This window comes from Rhipicephalus sanguineus, chromosome 10, assembly GCF_013339695.2.
Source record: "Rhipicephalus sanguineus isolate Rsan-2018 chromosome 10, BIME_Rsan_1.4, whole genome shotgun sequence".
In the NCBI taxonomy this organism is placed as follows: domain Eukaryota; kingdom Metazoa; phylum Arthropoda; class Arachnida; order Ixodida; family Ixodidae; genus Rhipicephalus; species Rhipicephalus sanguineus.
Genome location: NC_051185.1, coordinates 49,204,028 through 49,223,845, shown reverse-complemented (window position 1 = coordinate 49,223,845; position 19,818 = coordinate 49,204,028). Strand labels below are relative to the sequence as shown.

Sequence of the window (19,818 nt, the reverse complement as noted above, 5' to 3'; positions counted from 1 at the left end):
CTGGTCTGCGAGGTCGCTCATCGCCACAAAAAGTTTTGGAGAAATTTCAAAGTCGCCGCACTTCACGAGTATAATGACTATACTTGGAAGGGGCGTGGAAAACGAGATATTCAACAGTTGGTGAAACCATCTTAACACTACGGCAATGAGTTGCGTGCCGACTGACGTCGTGTATTTTTTAATTCAATTAAGTTTCTTTATTTCTCCATTGCGGTATTACTCCTAACAGCATCTCTGGCATAATTTCTAGCAAGGGTCTCAAAGACGCTGCCCGCGGACTCTCTGTTAGCGGCCTGGGGCTTCACACGAAATAATGTTTTGTGACTTTGCCAAATAGTTCTCGCATTACTGTCTCGCCTGTCGAAATCATTAGCGCTTTGTTACGGTAAGCAACAGAGGGGCCACTGGTATCAAGCAGTGTTTTTCGTGTGGCACCCCATGCGGTCTCTATGAGTTGAAATATGACCGTGAAGTGCACTCTTAAAAAAAAAAAGGCCCTTGAATACGGAAAAACCTGTAGGTAAAATGCTGCCGACCACTCTTCCGCATAAGGTAAACGGTAGACCAGAGATGACGTAGAATCCATGGCACGTAAAGCCCATTCATGCTATTATGAAGCGCTCCGCAATGAAGAAATGAAGCAACCGATGCTACAAAACAAGAGCCGTTACGTGAACCATTTCTCACACATTATTCGTAATGCCATTACTAAATGGACGTAAAAAATTAATGTGTTTTCTGTTACGTGGACGATTTCTCACACATTATTCGTATTGCCGATACTAAATGGACGTAAAAAGCTAATGTGTTTTCTGTAAGTTCAACATTAGGCATACGTAAAAATCAGATGTATCTTCAGCAGATACGGGGGTAGTCAAAATTTCGCAGGTCGCTATCCCACGTAATCCTACGGCAGCATGGCCTGGGAACTTTTGACCAGCCCTGTATATGTAAAAAACAAACGCGAAGAATATATGAAGTGAATTCGCATGCTTAAAAACCGACAAGGTCAAGTTTTACCTTCACTGAAATCAAACTTTATTGTCCTAGAATTATAAAACAAAATACATCAAAGGCATTCAACATATTGTGTAAATAAAAATTGTCAGAGAAGCTTTATTTCATTTAATTATCTTTAAATATCGAATTTATATTACATAGAAGGAATATCAAAACTTCTTAACACCCATGGTACCTGTATGATTTCCACAATGCAACAGTATTGCGCAGATTTGTTCACTGAAAAAGAAAAGAGAAAAAGATATCGTGTTAGTACAATCACACCAGGCAAGTACAACAGCAAAATAGCGCGAGCTCATTTAGCAGTTCTGTGAGTACATTACGCTAATACATGCAGATACAGATAATACATGCAGATACAGATAATACATGGAACCTCAATCTGCGGCTAAAGTGTAGAACTTCACACAAAAATTTGGCAGATTCCACACATTGTGGGAACCAATGTAATGCAAAGCAGTCAACAAGGAGCTGCATAGACCGCATTCTTTGTTTTCGAGGCAAATGAAGGCATTCACGTTCCCCCTGTAATTATTGTTCGTCATAGAGTCATTCCACCCCATAATAATTTTGGTACATATCCATTTAACGAAACGACTGCAAGCGTCCCAAGACTGTGGCATGTGAATCAAACCGTACATGGCATACATGTTATGATTTGCATCTTACGCCCTTGTCACTTATGTCACTTTTTTAGTCGCTCGTTAAGGCATCTTCCTCTCTGCCCTATATATTTTCCTCCACACAACAGTGGGATTGAATAGATGAAGCCTTCAATACAGTTTACATATAGGTCTACGTGCTTTATGGAACACAACTGAGGCTGCTGCCTTCCTGTTTCGTTTACTTTGTAATGTCTATTCACTTTGGTTTGGTTTGGTCGTCTATTCAATCCCACTGTCCTGTTTAGGAAAATATATAGGGCAAACAGGAAGATGCCTTACTGAATGATTAAGAGAGCATAACTACAACGTAAACAGTGCGATTAGTGGCCATCTAGGCCTCCACTGCAGGGATTGTGGCTGCAAACCAATCTTTTCAGAAACAAAGTTATAGCAAAAAACAAAGATCATACAACCAGAGAAATAACTGAAGCTGCAGAAACAGAATGTATAGAAACTAACTGTGTCAGCATGCCATCTGTGACCCTTTCACAAAAAAAATATAAGATTTTTTAAACCGTCGGTGATATGTACAGCACGTGCTTGTGGTGCTCAGCGGTGATGCATGTTGATGAGAGATAGGGGCACCAACCTTGTTACTTTATTTTTAAAATTTTCTATTTTTTGACTGTCATGGTATATATGTGCCCACATGTCGAAAAATAGAATCAGTTGTAAGCCAGCATTGTTGTCGTGCCTTCTTCGTCTTGTGTCCTGTCATAATTTTGCACCGTTTTTTCCCCCGTTATGTCTGAATGATAATTCCATGGACGCACCACAGTGGCAATCCAACATGCTCTCTTTTTTGCATCTCAACACCACTTTGTAGTGATGCAATGAACTCTCACTCAAGTGGCTCCCCCCCCTCCCCCCAACGCTTGGCGCACTTGTATTTACTTGTTCACAAATGCCTGTCGACTGACTGTTCTCAAGCTGTAAACACATGCTTTTTGAACTTCTGGTAATTCAAACAACATTGGGGGGTCCCCACGAGTTTGAATTATCGAGAGCCTAGTGCATGTTGTTAGTTTTGCAGTATTGCTATTGAGGATGTAAGTGGTTGGAATGCGAGCTGCATGACAAGTGAAAGACATGTTTTGTTTCCAATCAGAACTGTTTAAGGTCAGTTTGTAGGGATTGCAGGCCAGTGTGATTGGTAATGTTACAGTAAATCATACAGTCAGCAGCGAAGTGTCGAACATTACATTTTACACAGGCAGGCACATCATTAATGTAGATTAGAAAAAGCAGAGGACTGAGCACACTTCCTTGGGATACACCACATGTCATATAAGCAGAATGAGAGTTAGAATTATTAACAGAGGTGAACAAAGTTCCGGAAGAGAGAAAGTCTTTAATCTAGGTGAGCACATTAGGATGAATGATAAGCTGTGTTAGTAAAGTCGATGGTGAGGAACCCGATCAAGAGCTTTAGAAAAATCTGGAAATACTGCGTCAGCCTGGGAGCCCACCTCAAGCAACAAATGTAAGTGGTTAAAAAGGCCAGCAGGTTGAGGTTGAGTGCCACATAAAAAACCCTTACAAAAGCTGTGCTGATATTTGAAAATAATGTTATGATCTTCGACGTAGTTACTTGGCTGTGACCGACATTCTTGAGAAGTTTGCAAAAGGTGCTTGTTAGTGAAATGGCTCGATAGTTAAGTGGGGAGGAATGTTCACTTGACTTGAATATAGACATTACCCTGACTAAATGCCAGTCATAAGGAATTAGCCCATTTGACAATGATTGCGAAAACACAGGACAAGACAGAACAAATGCTTTGTGATGTACTTTTAAGCAAATTATTTTTAAAGCCAAGGTGACACAAACTACTAGTAATTTTAAAGTTGTTTAGCAAAGCTGAAATACGCTTCATCAGGAACTATTTCAGGGGTGCAAATGTCATGAAATGTATTTAATTCAAGAAATAAGCTTATATCTTTATTGGTAAAAACTAATTAGAATGAGTCATTAAAATCTGAGCACAATCACATACATCAGTGATGACACCGCTAATATCTCTAAGCAAGATGTCAAGATGAAAGCTAAAGTTTATAATGTGCCAAAATTTACGAGGGTTGTTGGTTGACAGAGATGACATCTCACAACTGAAAAAGTGATGCTGAGTGTACTTTAGGAGAGACTCTTTGCCACATTTGTACTTTTCCCACTCGTTTAAAAGACTGCTTTTTTACTGTCTGCTGGTAATATCACTTTTTCTAGGTATTCATCCGCCGCAACCTCCGATTAAACCATGGTGTGCTGCTGCTACATCTATTGGATATGAGAGGCATGAATTCATGGCTAAGTTTAGAGAGATTATTTTTAAACAAATTCCAATTCTGCTCGACAGTGTGCAAGGAATAATGAACTTAATAATAATAATATCTGGGGTTTAACGTATAATGAATTTAGCAGAGAAACTATCCAATTCAGTTAATTATGTCGGCTCTGCTGCAACACCTGATTTGTTTAGCAGCAGTTTCTTTTTTATTAAATGAACTGATAATGCATCCTGTTATTACGTCATGATCCAAAATGCCTTCTAAATTAATTATGTTTGAACAAACATCAGGATTATTTGTTACTACAAGGTCAATAATGTTGGCGGTGCTTGATGTGCGACATGTGGGATTAGTAATAGGTTGCAATAGTAAAAAATCAACACACGACTAAAAAAACATATGAGCTTCGCTCTCACTTGCTGTGAAGGATTGCGTGAACCAGTATATATTAGGGAAAGTAAAATCTGAATATGACAGAATATGAACACAGTAGAGTTAGGGAAATGTGTACATATTTCACACAGAAGTCGATGAAATTCTAAAAAAAAAATCATTCATATTAGGTGACAGTAGATACCACCAATAATTGCATCAATTGAACAGAATTTTAAAGAAACACACACATTAACAAATTGAACTAATAATTAATGGCATCTACAACAAGTCATCATTTATCACCAAGATTACGCCACCTCCTCTGCAATTTGATCTATCCCATCGAAATATATTGTAATGTGTTTCGCTCACAAACACCAAGTTCTTCAGAACAACATCAGTGAGCCATGGTATTAGTGATGTGCAACATGAGTCGATTAGCAAAAATATTTCGGTACTCTTTGACATGGCACGTCTGATGTTAGTGTACAAGAAAAAAGGGATTTATCGGTTTTAGTGATTGAGCATTTTGAGTGATGTGAAACTGGGGTCTGACCTGAGATCAGAATAGAAGAATGTCTATCTTTCATGAAGTGTTGAGAGAGACAAGCAATGCGACCAGCCTCATTGTCCCACACATTGTTATTGTAATGCTTATTAAAGGTAAGGCAAATGCAGCCACCGTCTTTCCTTACTGATTTTGTGTAGTGCCTTAAGTGATAGAGTTTATACCCGTGTCACACGGGCATTTGAAAGAGCTTCCAACCGGTAGTCTATTGACTCAGTGGTCAAGCATGAGCTGCTACACAGGACGCTTCAAAGGCCGTCGAGTCAATAGTCTATCAAGCCAACGAAGCACACCACAACTCTATTGAAATGTCGATAAGCATTCAGCAGCGCAAGCGGAAATAGCGCGAACGTGCCCTCTCGTTCACAGTGTGCTCGTACTCCCGATTAGAAACAACAAATCTAACCAGTATGCTTTAAAAGCAGTACATGTGAGCGTTACTTAATCAAGTATATTCGCCACTTTAAATGTGCGAACTGCACATATTTTCAACAGCAACGTGCTTGTCTTCATCATGTCGTCTTGCCGTGTATCGTTCACCACAGTTTCGGTGCTCAACAACTTAAAAAATTAAATATGTATTCATAACTACGAATAAACAATTTATTAAAATGTTTAAACAAAAACAACAGACATATCCATGCTTTTAAGCAGATTTCTATTATTTAACTTTCGAAGACAAGAATACGAAAATAAATATCCACAGCACCATGCAATCTTTGAGAGAAACAGCCCTTCAAAACTGCATTGTAGAAGCGTGACAACTCCATCGAGTCAATAGAGTTGTGGTGTTTTGATGGCCTTTGAATGAACGGCCGTTCAAAAGTGCCTGTGTGCACAAGTATTAGTCTGGACGGCCTCGGAATAATCATGAGAGGCGCCGAAGCTTGTGTTCTTGAGCTTGAAGCTATCAGAATCGAAAGTATAGTCGCTGTTTAGTCGAACACCTTTGCGGCACCGCAACTCGTCCCACAAGGAGTAATGCACACTCTCAACGGAAAATTTGGATGCTCCACTGTGTGCTGTTTGATTTTTCGGACTCCTACTGGCTGTTTGGGTACGCCATCAAACGCAATGACAAGATGTCAGCGATGTTTACAGTACTTTTACTATGCTGCCAGCACTCGAAGTTTGCATTGGCTATGGCTGGAGGTCGTGCCAGCGTCAAAATCCATGCAGAAATTGCATTTGCCGGTGTTGAAGGCTATGTTTGTTGGCTATGTGTAATGGTTGCCTTTGGGTTTTAGCCAGTCAAGTATTGATTGAATGGCTACAATGGCCAAACCGCACGCCAAGCCACGCTCGGAGTCAGCTCGGTTGGCACTGGCTCGGTGTGTGTGGCCACAGCTGTGGTGTGCCGTTTCATGGTTTGATCAATTTGATGTCTGAAGCGAATGACAGCACTCACAAGACGGACGAAGAGAGAATGACAGCACGAGCACTGCAACACCAACTACCGTATTCACTCGAATCTAGGCCGGCCCCGATTCTAAGCCGACCCCCGAAATTCGCAAGGCCAGAAAAAAAAAAAACCTTAATCATTGTACTCGAATCTATACTCGAATCTAAATCGAACCCCCACTTTCGCACATTGTTTTTTCGAAAAAAACATCGGCTTAGATTTGAATAAATGCGGTAGCCCAACATCGTTTCCTTTTGGCATTTGAGGGTTTGTGTTTTCTGTTGTTTCTGCGGCTAGGCCTCATCTGCATCTCACTCTCTCATTTGTTGCTTGGTGTGTGAGGCCTGATCTGCTGGGATGGCTCTGACGCCACCCGTTCATCTGCGTGGTCAGGACTAATGAATAAACGTGGCAACTGTAAGACACTGCCGATGGTGCAAAAAAGCAGCGATTATTCGTCAGGTGGAAGGTGGCCAGCGTCACTCCGATGTTGCTCGGAAGTTTTCACCGAGCTGGACAATGTTGAGATGACGCGTCGGGTTCTCGAACCAGCGCAGGTGGACAGTGACTCCGATGATGACGCGTCGCCCTCACCATAGCAATGAAATGCGAATTTAACGCAGCGCTAATGACAGCCTACAGCGATGGCCAAATACTGGCTGAAATACAAGCTGAATTGTTTGCGAGTGTGTGTGTGTAAATGTGTGTACAGACGTACATTGACAAGTTTTTCCAGCCACTGGGCTAATAAGGGTGTTTTTTTTTCTAGCAAATCCTTTTTTTTTCGGACTTTCGATTTGTCTGACTTTTCAATGATTCCCGACGAGTCTGAATGAATGGTTGGCTACTGTACGACACTAAGCCTATTGCTACAAAAATCGCTCATGAGTTGCTCTAAAGACGTGCAAATTTCATTGCCTCTATCTGGAACACCATAAAAAATAACACCAGATGTCTTCTTACACATTAGATGTTTCTAAATTAGGCGTTAATAATGGCTGTGCAGATGGCACCGCTGCGATTTTCGATTCTAATTCAGCAACATGTTGTGTCCAAGTCATTTTCCAGGGTAATACGAATGTTAAGGAACTTATTCAATGATTCCAGGACTGTATTGCAGCTAGTTTACAAATGTGGGACAGAAAAAGTCAAATTGTTTAATTCGTCCGTCTATGCCTTAGTCCTAGGCTTAGGGTTTGATTCAACGTCGCTACCAAGAAGTAGAAGTCAAAGGTACATCAAGGTATTTGGTAATTTGTATCTAGTAATCATGTACAGAGAGTACTAGCACTTTCTCCTGACCTTGGGAGCCTCTTCTGTATATCCTTCACGTTGTAACCATACTATGCAAAATAAATGTTTGATTTGAAAAAAAAGGCAGCACGAGCCCATTTCAAACAATTCAATAGCGACAACACCACAACAAGGGAAACATCGTCTTCATGGTACCGGTGTGTTTCCTACTGACCATAGGTCAGCAAAAAATGTGAAGCTCACTCAGACTCACTCATACAATATATTTTGCCCTTAGGGCTCACTCAGACTCAAACTCACCAAAATTTTCCTCAACCGGACTCACTCGCGCTCAGACTCACTATAATTTTTCTCAACCGAACTCATTCGGACTCAGACTTGCAAAACTTTACTCATACAGACTCGCTCAGACTCACGGCTCGATACGAGTCTGAGTGAGTCGACACATGAGTGAGTTTGCCGACCTATGGTACTGACTAACCTGGAAGAACGTCAACAATAAGCATGGCATCGTAACTGCAGTGCCAAGGCCCCATGCATTGAAGAAATAGGTGTGCTTATGAGCTGCTTGGTCACCTGACTGTTCCATCAACGCTGTACCATCCAGAATTGCGAGGCGGGATGCGGTGGAAATGATGATGCTTCATACTTTGCTGACGATGTGGTCACACAACAATTCTCTGCAACATCAGGACACCAAGACGCTTGTGGCAAAACCAGTCGTAGTGGTGCCGGCGTGATGGGTGACAGCTGGCGCAAGAACAATAGAAGCAGCACCTGAAAGAACATCAATGGTGGGTGCGACATCGCAACTTCAGTGTCGTGGCCCATTCACATGAATAATGTGACATGCCTGTCCAATACGTCATGAAACCCTTTCCCTTAGTCATGTGTGGCCATACTTGCACACCACGGCCTGTGGAATGTGGGTATGTGCCCCACATGATTCACGGTTCGTTAACCTAGGAAAGAAAAGAATGCACTTTGGCAATCTTAACGTGATAGCACTAAGGAGACCGCGGCAGAGAAAATATGTTGCTGGTGTCAACGGCTTCTCAGAGAGAAAAAAAATCCCAATGAAAGGAAACGACAAATATCAGTTTGGGATGGATTTGAACCCTGGTGGCGTGCAACCTGATGACTGTGCTTTTAAAGTGAGTGCCGACATTGCATCATAACATAAGCTACTCCTTAGACATCAGTGCACTCAACATGCCTGGTAAGCCCTCGATATGCCTACAACTACTCAGTTTACACAAAGACGTCAATCAGCCTAGTAATGCTTGGCTCAAAGAGTAAAAAAATGCAGCATGGGCAGCTTCTCACTGACTGCTTTGCATAAAATCTATTCCCACAGAGCATGGAATTCGCTGTACTGTGTTTTGATTTAATCCATGCGAATGTGTAAAGAGCACCACTTTTCAACATTATTTTCGTGCCTTCTACTGCAATGTGAATAATAAGTATATCCCATGAAAACACCAGAAGTACTTTTAAAAATCCAGTATGTTTAGAACAAGTGTCTTAAGTTAAAAGTATGCAACAGAATAATGAAAGCAAGGGCATCTGGGCTTTAGAAATACTTCACTAGCCAACGTGAGCAGATCACTCGCCCTGTCAGATTCATAACGAGTTCTCCCTGAAGAGAATAAGGGCTTTCCAATTTTGTCACGAAATGTGATCGCTATTGCAACCCATCATGTAAACCACATTACATTTAGGAATTATTTATGACAATTGGATGTCGGCTTGAAAGTGTGCAAGAAAAGCAGCTGTTGTGTGAAAGCAAAAGCTTCTGCTGAAATAAACTGTCATGTATAAAATTTGCCAAATTTGCAGTACACATGACAACAGGAATGTGCGAATAGTCAATTTTAGAACCGAATCGAATACTATTCGAATAGTAAAGCAACCATTTTCAAAACAGCTCTGAAATTTCGTAACATTTTATTTTCAAGAAATATTCAATTACCTTTAACCGACGAAAACTACTACAATTATGTAAACTGAGGTAAGCGCGTATGCATCAGCAACTAGAGCATTCAGGAGATTTTGTAACTATACAATGAAATACAGCAGTCACTACATTATTCAAGGTGCCACTTTGTCATCAGCCTTTTATTAAAACTGAAGTGTGGCATAAGAATTAAGCAATAATGAACTGAACATCACCCATGCAGCTAACCATTTAGTGAAACACACAAACTGGTATTCACTTCATGGGCCTTGGCACCAAAGGCAGCTAAATATCATGGTTGAATACTGCATCTGCAAGAGCAGTTTACATCAACATAACATTGTGTCTGTTGTCAGTCATGTAAACACGTACAAAAATTGCACTTCTGAATCCGAATGCAGCCGTCATCCCCACAGTCTCATGACCGATCTCATGGTGATGATAGTGGGTTGGCGACACATTAACTTCTGTGACACTGCAGTTTTTAGCAAACGCGCCTTGATCCGACGATCAATACAGTGTCGATAGACCGTTAAAAGCTGAAGCTGCATGTACCTTGGTAATTCAATTGTAAAAATAAGTAAAAATGACCCCTGGCAGTTGCAATGCATAGTTACTGCGGGGTTTTCCCGCCCATGCTGATTATTTGAAAACTATTTGAAAAATATTTGGTATTTTCAATACACACTATACGATTCGCATGAAGATTATTCGATTTGTTATTCGAAATTTTTGAATATTCGGACACCCCTACAAGACAAGGTGGCTGCTTGCAAGCTCTCAACAGCTTTTTGTAATAGTAGGCATTATGTCACATTAGGATATTGAGACCACGCCAAAGACAGGCTTTTTGACAGAGCACAATAGCAAAGGTCAGTGCACAGGTATAGCAACCTATTAAATATATATACTTAATAAACATGACACAAACAGGCATTCTATGTATAATAACTAAGATTATCGCCTAAGAACTATCCTTCAGTCACTATTTGTCACTCCCAAGTGACCCACAATCCATACTTAATACTAATCTATGTTAATTTAACTGACTCAATGCTTCATAACTCTTGTCTATCTTAGACAACCTGAAGATAAAGACCCAATCAATGGTCACCAATGGAATGCGTGACTACTACAGGAGAAAAGAATGTGTTTTTTTAATAAAATTTTGAAGTTCACGAACCTGAACAATTGATGCTGCCCCTCTCTACCATGCTGGCCTCATTTACTGCCTCAACAAACAGTGTCTGCCCTAGATTATTAGTTTGATTAATTTATATTAGATTTATATTAGGAGCAAAGGTGTGCACTAGCTTATTAGTTGGAGCCGATCACTTGTCCAAAATCACTGACATTGTTTAAAATCATCCGTCAACGTATCTTCACACAGCTGCTGCCTAGATAGCACGACAGCTCAGATGGTAGAACCAGTTCATCCACAAATGCAGTCAGGATGGGTATGGTTTGTAGGGTTTAATGTATCAAAGCGACTGAAGCTATGAGAGACGCAGTAGTGGAAGGGTTCAGATCATTTCGACCAGCTGGGGTCCTTTAATGTGCACTGACATCACACAGTACATGAACCTCTAGCATTTAACCTTTGTCAAATTGCGACCATCGCAGCGGAATAGAACCCACGTCTTTCAGGTCAGCAGACAAGCGACAAAACCAATAGGCCACTGAGCCGGCTGGTGGTGAGGGGTATGATTTCCAGACTACAACTAAATTTCTTCAGCTGTTAAGCTGCATGCAGTTCAGTGAATACACAACACTTTAATGATAAAGCCTGCCATGCACTCTGCATGTGTTACTGAACTGTAGTATGGCCACATAAGCAAGATGGAGAAGGTCCATTATTACGCATAACCAACTCTGGTAAAAAATTGTCGCATGAGATCCCGAACCGTAATATGGAAGTACTCATAGCCCACAATTAGCCCGATGCCATAAAAAGAGCACTGCAATAATGACTGCCTTTTTTGCTTGGTGAGGTAACAAAAAAAAAAAAAAAAGACGCGTGACCACAAAATACAGAGCCCACACAGCTCTTGTGTGGGCATATGCATTTCCTTCCTGCTTTTTTTTGCAATGTACCTTTTTTATGTCAAGAACTGCATGTTAAAAGCAATTTTGGCATACCTTGCACAGCAGCGTCTGCCGGCGACACATCTTTTGCAACAATGAAGGCCCTTTGGCCCATGGGCACCTGAGCTGCAACGTCTTGAAATACTTCCAAGCTCCATCCGATCTAGAAGGAACACCTGTCGCAAAACAACAGCACCATAAGCTCAAACAATGGCTACAAAACTTGATTTCCTTTGTGTAGAAATGGTGTTAATCAAACAAACGTTTCATCTTGCCACTGTAACAAAATAAGTTACTTGGGAGAGTTAGTGGAAACTCGAAGTTGGTGCACACTTTCAGACATCACACTATGGATAACTGCTGCCGGAGCCCTGTGGTACAGCAGCCTGTGTGGTAGTACTCATTAAATGATCAAAGGTACCCACTTTCCTTCAAAAGTGGGAGCAGAGCTGCCTCTGCTATGAAAAGCATGTCATCCTCACACTTGAATGCACGAAGAAGCAACTATAGCCATCCGATTTTCTTTTATTGTTTTACATTTTAAAGCAACAATATTAACTTTTTCCTTTTCAAGTAGAACAGAATACATTTTGTATTGCTATATGTAACCACATATCCACACAGGCTTCCCCTGTTATGGTTACCATATCCTCTTTCCAACCACACTTGTGCTATGACTAGTTCTGCTAGTTAACCTGCCACTTTTCTGCTTTATTCTATCTTTTTGTTGAACAAAGGGTAACTAGACACATATGGAAAACTACAAATGCATGTTAGACACAAGTAAATTGTAGCTAATAGATGCACACTTATTCAAGGTAGCAAAGCACCACATGGAGTGTGCTTTGATGATGGAATTATGTGTAAGAAAGTTGGAAGGCAAGATATTCTCAAGTGGTTTCACTTCAGAATACCGGGGCGTTTTGAAACACATCATCATCTTAGAGCTGTTGCAGTGGTGAAACAGGCACATCACCTTTCAGTACACATACTGACGTATTAAAAAAGCTGATCTGCCACAACAAAAACCACTTCAGAAGCAGTGTGAGATGCAGACTTACCATACAGTTTCAACATGAATTAAAATAGTCAACATACCATATGTGGCAGGTCAGGCTATATTTGTATCAACATTGCTTTCGAAATTAAATGAGCAGGCTAATTTCATTCAATTTTTATAGCTTGCTCTTCTCCATGGGTATATCATGGTCTAAAGCCATTTTTAGAATTTGTACTTGCAGCATGCTTACACATCGGGCATGCAGCAAGCAAGCAAACATAAAAACAAAAAAGATTTAAGAGTAACTATGAATACAGAACATGCCTCAGTATGTGCACAACTGAGCCATAGTTACAATGAGGGCATATAGTATGTTTCTTCACCTGTAATGCGCAAAGTTTATTCTTGACAACTATGCATTGTGTTGTATGAAAGCTCCTTAAATTGCAACCATAGGCAGCAGTGGTTAGGCTTCCTTCTTTTTTTTTCTTGAAGCCAGGGGTTGGGTACAATGATGCTGCACTGTCATCTACTATGCTAAACAATTTGCAACGAAACATTCACTGAAGCTGCTTTTTCACCTGAAAAGCCTCTTTATCAGGCTCGCCATCACAGTAGCACGAGAAAAATAGCTGCGCAGCATCAGAACACTAAAACTCCAGCCAGAGAGAAACGCAACATAATTAAACCTGCAGGTGCTATGGATTGCACCGGCCATGTTCGCGACTATGACCCCTCAAGTTTATCACCAAGACAATGATGGCATGCTTTAGGTCTTCAATTAAATTTTACGAGTTGGCTAGCTTTTGTGCCTCTATGGTGTAAGCTTGGAGCATTTTTTGTCTAAAATGCTGTTTGGTAGAGGAAAAGCAGGAAAGACCACTTTCAGTACAATTTGGCGCAGCTGTTAGCTGCTTATCGGCTGCACTAGTCGTGCAACAATGTTGCATAACAACGTAAAAGCCCTAAAATGCATACAAATGTTTGGTTGGGAAATACAGGCAAGCAATAGATTACCCACGTCGAGTTGTTACCTTTGCACTGCTTGAACTGCAGATACATTACTCTTCCGCTTGCTGTTAACGTGTGGTGCTGTTTCAGCAGTGAGCATTTTCTTGATAGCATAATGTGCTCTTCAGATATTGAAGAGAGGCAGGACTGCTGTTTCTGCAATGATGAAAGCAACTTTACCATTCGGCACCCAAAATATTTTTGCGCTCATAAACCAACCAAACTGCTTCTAAAGGCAGTTTGGTTGGTTGGTTTATCAGTTTAGAGGTAAATAATAGCTCTAAAGAGATACACCACAGTTCTAAAGACCAAAACAGTGTCGGCCTTTGAACGGTGCTTAGCAATTCTGATACTGAACTGCAACAGAACCCTTTGCAAGCATACTCAATTCCTAATGCAGATGTTGTTTTCCACTGCAAAGCATGGTGCACTCAGAAATTATTAAAAGTGATACGTCTCTAACTGAAAAAAATAAGTTGGTTCATTTCAATCCGGATTTTTAGGTATCAACTGTGATCCTTTCGAGGAGGGAGTGAGAACGAAGATGGTAGGTCGCGCCTTTTCAACTTCAAATAGAACTGAAGAGAAAGAACGCAACTACTTCTCAGAAACCAATTTTGTGGCTTGCCTACTCTCAATGTTTGTCTAAGGCGTCGCGTTGTCAAGTGTAGGTTCTGACATCATTGTTGTGATGATGCTCCTGCTGTTTTTTTTGGTTTTTTTTTCCCACTGTATCCTGCTTGTCAGTCTGAACAACTGGTTTGGTAGATAACCCCTTTACTTCTACAGTAATAACTCGTTAACTCGAAGTAGTAAGAACCAGAACAAATTTCGAGTTAAGCAGGTTTAAAGCGCAAAAGACAAAGACAGAGAAGAGGCTTGACACACACGAGCGCTGCGTGCTCGTGTGTGTCAAGCCTCTTCTCTGTCTTCGTCTTTTGCGCTTTCAACCTGTGTCATGCCAAACCAACAAGCCCAAACAAGCTACCCTAGTGAACTTCGAGTTAAGCAGATTTTTGAGATAAGCAAAGTTGCGCAAATTCTATTGAGAAGTCCATAATAATAATAATAATATCTGGGGTTTAACGTCCCAAAACCACGATATGATTATGAGAGACGCCGTAGTGGAGGGCTCCGGAAATTTCGACCACCTGGGGTTCTTTAACGTGCACCTAAATCTAAGTACACGGGCCTCAAACATTTTCGCCTCCACCGAAAATGCAGCCGCCGCGGCCGGGATTCGATCCCGCGACCTTCGGGTCAGCAGTCGAGCGCCATAACCACTAGACCACCGTGGCGGGGCTATTGAGAAGTCCAGTCGTATCTAAAAACGTTATCACTACCGACCAGTTTCTTAACAGGAGGGCCTAACTGACTCTTTGTAAAGAACTTAAAGAGAAATAATGACATACCAGAGCTGTCAACCAGCTGTGTTTTTCGGCGCTGCCTTTGTATTTTCGGCACTGCCTCGCAGTAACACTTGCACCTAGCAAAGCTTTCTCGAGTTGCTTAACACACCGCATGTGGCGATCATCCGCACCGCTGCACTTTTCGCATCATACGAAACACATTTCTTGTCTCAGCTGATGTCGTCACCCCTGGAGTAGCTGCGTCGACACTGCCGCGATCACCGTGCGTGACGTTAAGTTGTTTCACTTAAATGGTCAAACCAGTCGATGTTGCAGGCGAGATCAGTGTAGCCCACCACTAAGTCCAGAGAATCGGCCTTCTCTGTCAATGTTGTGACTCGAAGGGGCACCTCTCGCACGGTGCAACCACACAATCAGCGCCGTTTTCACGTCCGGAACTTCGAGCCTCGAATCCGCTTCTTTGATTAGTGCTACCTTTCTTTGCAGCATCAGTGACTTGCTTTGCTTTTGGTGGCGTTATCCTCACCACATCGCATGAGCGACGAAAAAATCCACGCGACGTGCCTTGCGTAAATGAAATGCTGAAATCGCATCTCTGACGGTACACAAAACGTGTACGACCCGAGCTATTTTGCAGGGCCTGCTTATGTGCACGTCTATAGCGTCACATGACGTGACACAGGGTTGCTCGACAAAGTCGTTATGCCGCTAGGTTTCGACTTTACTTTCGGGAACAGTGTCCACTTCGTCGTAAACGCGACAGCCTTGCGCGAACCTTGTGAAACGTATGACATTTTGCCGCTAGTATTTTGTGAAACGGTTCGACGGCGAAGTTTTGGTTCCATTCTCAGTCGAGATTTTGAGATAACCGAAAGTGGGCACAGAAATACTTCGAGATGAAGGGCAATAAATACATTGCACCTATAGGAAATCGTTCGGTAGCGAGAAAATTTCGATTAGCCGATTTTTCGAGATATGCGAGTTCGGGTTAACGAGGTATTACTGTATATTTTGTAGCATGGATTTTGGGGGTCAGTAGAAGGATGATATTTATATCTTTCTTTAAAATTCGGCGGATGACTGCACTGGTACCTATACATAGGGGAGAGATAAATTAACACAAGATACTTGTTTTTGAGCATTGTTCTTGGACATGCTTTCTTTCTGCCAGGTTGTCTTATGAAGGAAGAGATGTGGGCAGGCTGTTTCTTTTTTTTTTTGGGGGTTCAGTGAAAATCACACTTCATTTGCTTCTGTCAGATTCTAACTTACAATGCTTTTCATTTATTCTGAATAAGCTATTGACAACTCATGCTTTTGACTTACCGGATGGCTCAAACTGAAATGCACGTAGCGGTGTGAATGTGTTTGCTTGTGGTAGACAGAGAACTTTTGCCTCCTGTTTCGGTTACTCATACATCGAAGGAATGGGAGTGATTCATTGACAAATGAACTGAATATGCACTAAGTTTAGGTGGATGTCTGACTTGTGATGTCACTATAATTCACATACAGTCGGCCACGAAATAATATGGCCCATGGGAGCACGTGCCAAAATTGCCATCTGCGCTGTTTAGTGGTGAGCCATCTGCTGTCAAGAGTGCTGCTCTGGAGAATGCGTGGCCACAGCTATGCTCTCGACAGCGGATGGCTCGCCCCTAGACAGTGTAGACGGCAATTTCATCACACACTTGTGTGGCCCGTATTATTTTGTGGTCGATTGTACCTGAGAGACTTTTCGTTTAGGGTGAAATCTGTTTTTCATGGTGATGCTCCAATGAGGGCCTCAGCCTCAGTGAACGTGACCAACGTAATCGTAAAAATGAGGGCGCCTCATCAGATTTTACATGAAACGAAAAGTCTTCCTCAAGTACATTAATGAGAACCAACAGACAATCAAGCCAAGGAAGCTATAGGGGATGTTATTTGTAGTAATCAAAAAATTTAAAGTGGACAAAAAGACAACGTGCTGCCAGCATCGACCGATAAACACAGATACACTCGATAAAATGGCCAGGAGAAAGACCGTTGCTGTAGCTCAATCGGTAGGACATCGGATGCATTATTCGAAGCTTGCATATTTGGTACCTGCTGGTGGCATACAAATAACGTCCCCAATACTTTTCTTGGCTTGACTGCCTGTTAGTTGTCATTAAGGCTGTCTAACAAAGAAAAACGAGCCCTTTAGTCCCTTCTTTTGTTCATTCCTCAAGTACATGACATACAGTGACATCACAAGTCAAGCTTACACAGGCACCTAAACTTCGTAAAACTTGATATTCAGTTTACTTGTGGATGCAGAAATATGAAGCAGAGAGTCTGTATTAACTCATTATCAGGAAGTTTTACTGTAGGTAAAAAGTAATGTGAGATGTATATAGTGTGAAATGATGTGTACAGCTGGCGACAAAGTTGCAAAAAAGTTTGTTCTTGCACATGTTTAGTCGTAAACTTAGCATTGAGGTGGTCCTAGTAAAAATATGGTAAACAACGCAATCACTAGTAACCTTCATAAAATATTTTTTTGTTTTAAGCAATAAAAATATTTTTGAAGTGTTCTGCCAGTTTCTGTGCTTGCGCGTGTTTATACCTCGTAGCAATGCGTCCCAGCGGCATGTACAAGCTGCGCGGACACGAGGAACATTTTGACAACATAAGCAGCTTTGTACGTGCCTATTTAAATGGTTTACTATTGAGTGTTAGCCTGAGTAAACAAGAAATCCAGCCCCTACTTAAAGTGCGTTTAACCACGTGCAGCTGTCCGCTGACTGCTCGCACAGTGTGCTTACGCAGCAGCACATTACCTATACGCTAGGATTGAGAAGCGGGAAGAACACTATGATTAAGAAAAGGATCTATCAAAATAAAAAAAAGGATATGTTGCATGGTGAATAAGTTGCAGTTATGAACCAACACATGGTCAATGGTAAAACATGGTCACTTGAATATGAATGTGTTGGTTCATGACTGCATCTTATCCTGTTTTTTATCTTTATAAGATCTTTTTCCTAATCGTAGTGTCCTTCCCACTTCTAAATCTTAGCGCATAGGTAACGGGGTGTTCCAAACATCGGTATTACTTCCCGGTGCTGTAAAAGCACACTAATGGGGCCGTTAGCGGAGAGCTGCATGTGGCGACCACATGCACTCTAGTATGGTTTGACTTTCTCGTTGGCTCAGGCTAAGATGCACTAGTAGATCACTGAAATAAGCACGGACAAAGCTGCTTATCGTGTCTAAATCTTCCACATGTCCGTGCTGCTTGTCCTCGCCCGCTAGGATGGATTGCTACGAGGTATAAACACGCGCAAGTACACAGACTGGCAGAACACAAGTTCAAAAATATTTTTCTCGCTTAAAGCACAACATTATTTTATAAAACTTTCTCAATCAGTAGCCAATGAAGCTTACTAGTAAATGCGTTATTTACCATATTTTTACTAGGGCGACCTCAATGGTAAATTCACGACCAAACATGTGCAAAAACAAACATTTTTTGCAAATTTGTCGCCAGCTGTACGCATTATTTCACACTATATACATCTCAAATTATTTTTTACCTACAGTAAAACTTCCTGACAATGAGTTAATAAAACTATCACATATCACTGAATGTTATCTTTGTATTAAAAAATCACCAATATAGACCATATTGCCCATATAAAGGCAGTATAAAAAAAACCACTAAAGCGTAAAAGTTTGTAAAACTTAAGTTAATATCCTACCATCGTTGTACAGGGGAAATTTTGTCCTAACCTAATTAAGGAAACTCAGATTTTCTGACAACGCGTTTCACGAGCCGTGGTTTCTAAATAGCTTTCCGCAAAAAATTACATGCTGCTTGAGTTCCCTTGAGTTTACAGTTCCCTTCTCGGGCTTCTCGTGCCTTTTATCAGACACCGCGGAGGAGATGCACTTTCGCCCGACGGTGATCACAGGCGTGAAGGCTGCAGCGCGCCACGATTTCACGGTAGATCGTCTCGTCTTTCGGAGCAGCGGCATATTGGCAGTGTAAACAGAGGCTCACCTAACGGCGGAGAGACACACACATGGAGCAGCTGCGCTCCGGCACTGACAAGCCTGAACAGTGCTGGCAATCGCAATATTCTTGTCCTTAATTCCTTGTGCAGGCGCAGAATAAAGCGTAATGCGACAACTGCGGCGAAGTTATCAGCGCGAAACGAAAACCACAAGCTCGAGTTGTAAACACGACCTACACGATCATTCCGCGATTTCCGTAAATGCTGCAGTTTGTGCGCTCACTTTGAACTCCGCCTCAAAAAACATGCACGGTACAATCCGCAAGGGTAAGAATCATACTAATTATATCTGCGTAGTGCGGGGATCAAAGTTTAACGAAAACGTTGGCGTAACCCGCACATTTCCCCGCCTTTACTCGAGGCGGCCTCGTCTCAGATATTGCTGAGCGTGAGCATATGACAACAGATCGATTTTTAGCGGCACGATCTACAACCACAAAGGCGAAAAGATGGGAAGTCAATCACTCACCTCGAAGACGTAGAGCGTATGAAAAAAGCAGCTCCAGCATGGTCCCGCCGTCCCGCTTCGTGCGTACGCCGTTAGCCGTTAGGGTTAACCGTTAAGGGGGTAGCGGCCGTGGACGAATGAGTCAACGAGTGACGATCGCAGTGCGCCCATGTGCGCCCCCTCGGTTGATATGTCGAATGGATTTCTCTTTCCGCGATGGCCTCCTGAACTGCCGTTTGGGATCAAATACAGTTTCGTGCAATAACAGAGGTGCAAAACGCGTAGTCGCAGCGATGGTATGCGACGACCATGTTGGTATGAATTCCTGGAAGTCATCCGT

The 19,818-nt window shown here is 41.8% G+C and overlaps 1 protein-coding gene across 2 annotated transcripts; it reads right to left on the bottom strand.

Moving 5' to 3' along the window:
* Positions 1–1,023: 1,023 nt before the first annotated feature.
* Positions 1,024–19,566, bottom strand: LOC119371836 (uncharacterized). Of its 2 annotated transcripts, none has more exons than XR_005179313.2 (5): positions 19,500–19,566; positions 13,644–13,776; positions 11,664–11,785; positions 8,144–8,344; positions 1,024–1,239 (listed from the first exon to the last, which is right to left on the bottom strand). XR_005179313.2 is itself a non-coding variant. In XM_037642289.2 (5 exons), the coding sequence occupies exons 1-4, from the start codon at positions 15,141–15,143 to the stop codon at positions 8,156–8,158; spliced, it is 555 nt and encodes a 184-aa protein (XP_037498217.1). In that variant the 5' UTR covers positions 15,144–15,572; the 3' UTR covers positions 1,024–1,239; positions 8,144–8,155. The 2 variants fall into 2 exon arrangements, 1 of the variants encoding a protein (XP_037498217.1); XM_037642289.2 differs by lacking the exon at positions 19,500–19,566 and adding an exon at positions 15,033–15,572.
* Positions 19,567–19,818: the final 252 nt, after the last annotated feature.

Bases quoted from the DNA above. Each gene is read 5' to 3' on its own strand.
- LOC119371836 (XM_037642289.2), bottom strand. From the start codon at position 15,143: ATGCGGTGTGTTAAGCAACTCGAGAAAGCTTTGCTAGGTGCAAGTGTT. The intron at 13,777-15,032 runs GTATGTCATTAT...TCATCATTGCAG, and splicing joins ACAGCTGGTTGACAGCTCTG to AAACAGCAGTCCTGCCTCTC. The intron at 8,345-11,663 runs GTATGCCAAAAT...ATGTTCTTTCAG, and splicing joins GGCAGACGCTGCTGTGCAAG to GTGCTGCTTCTATTGTTCTT.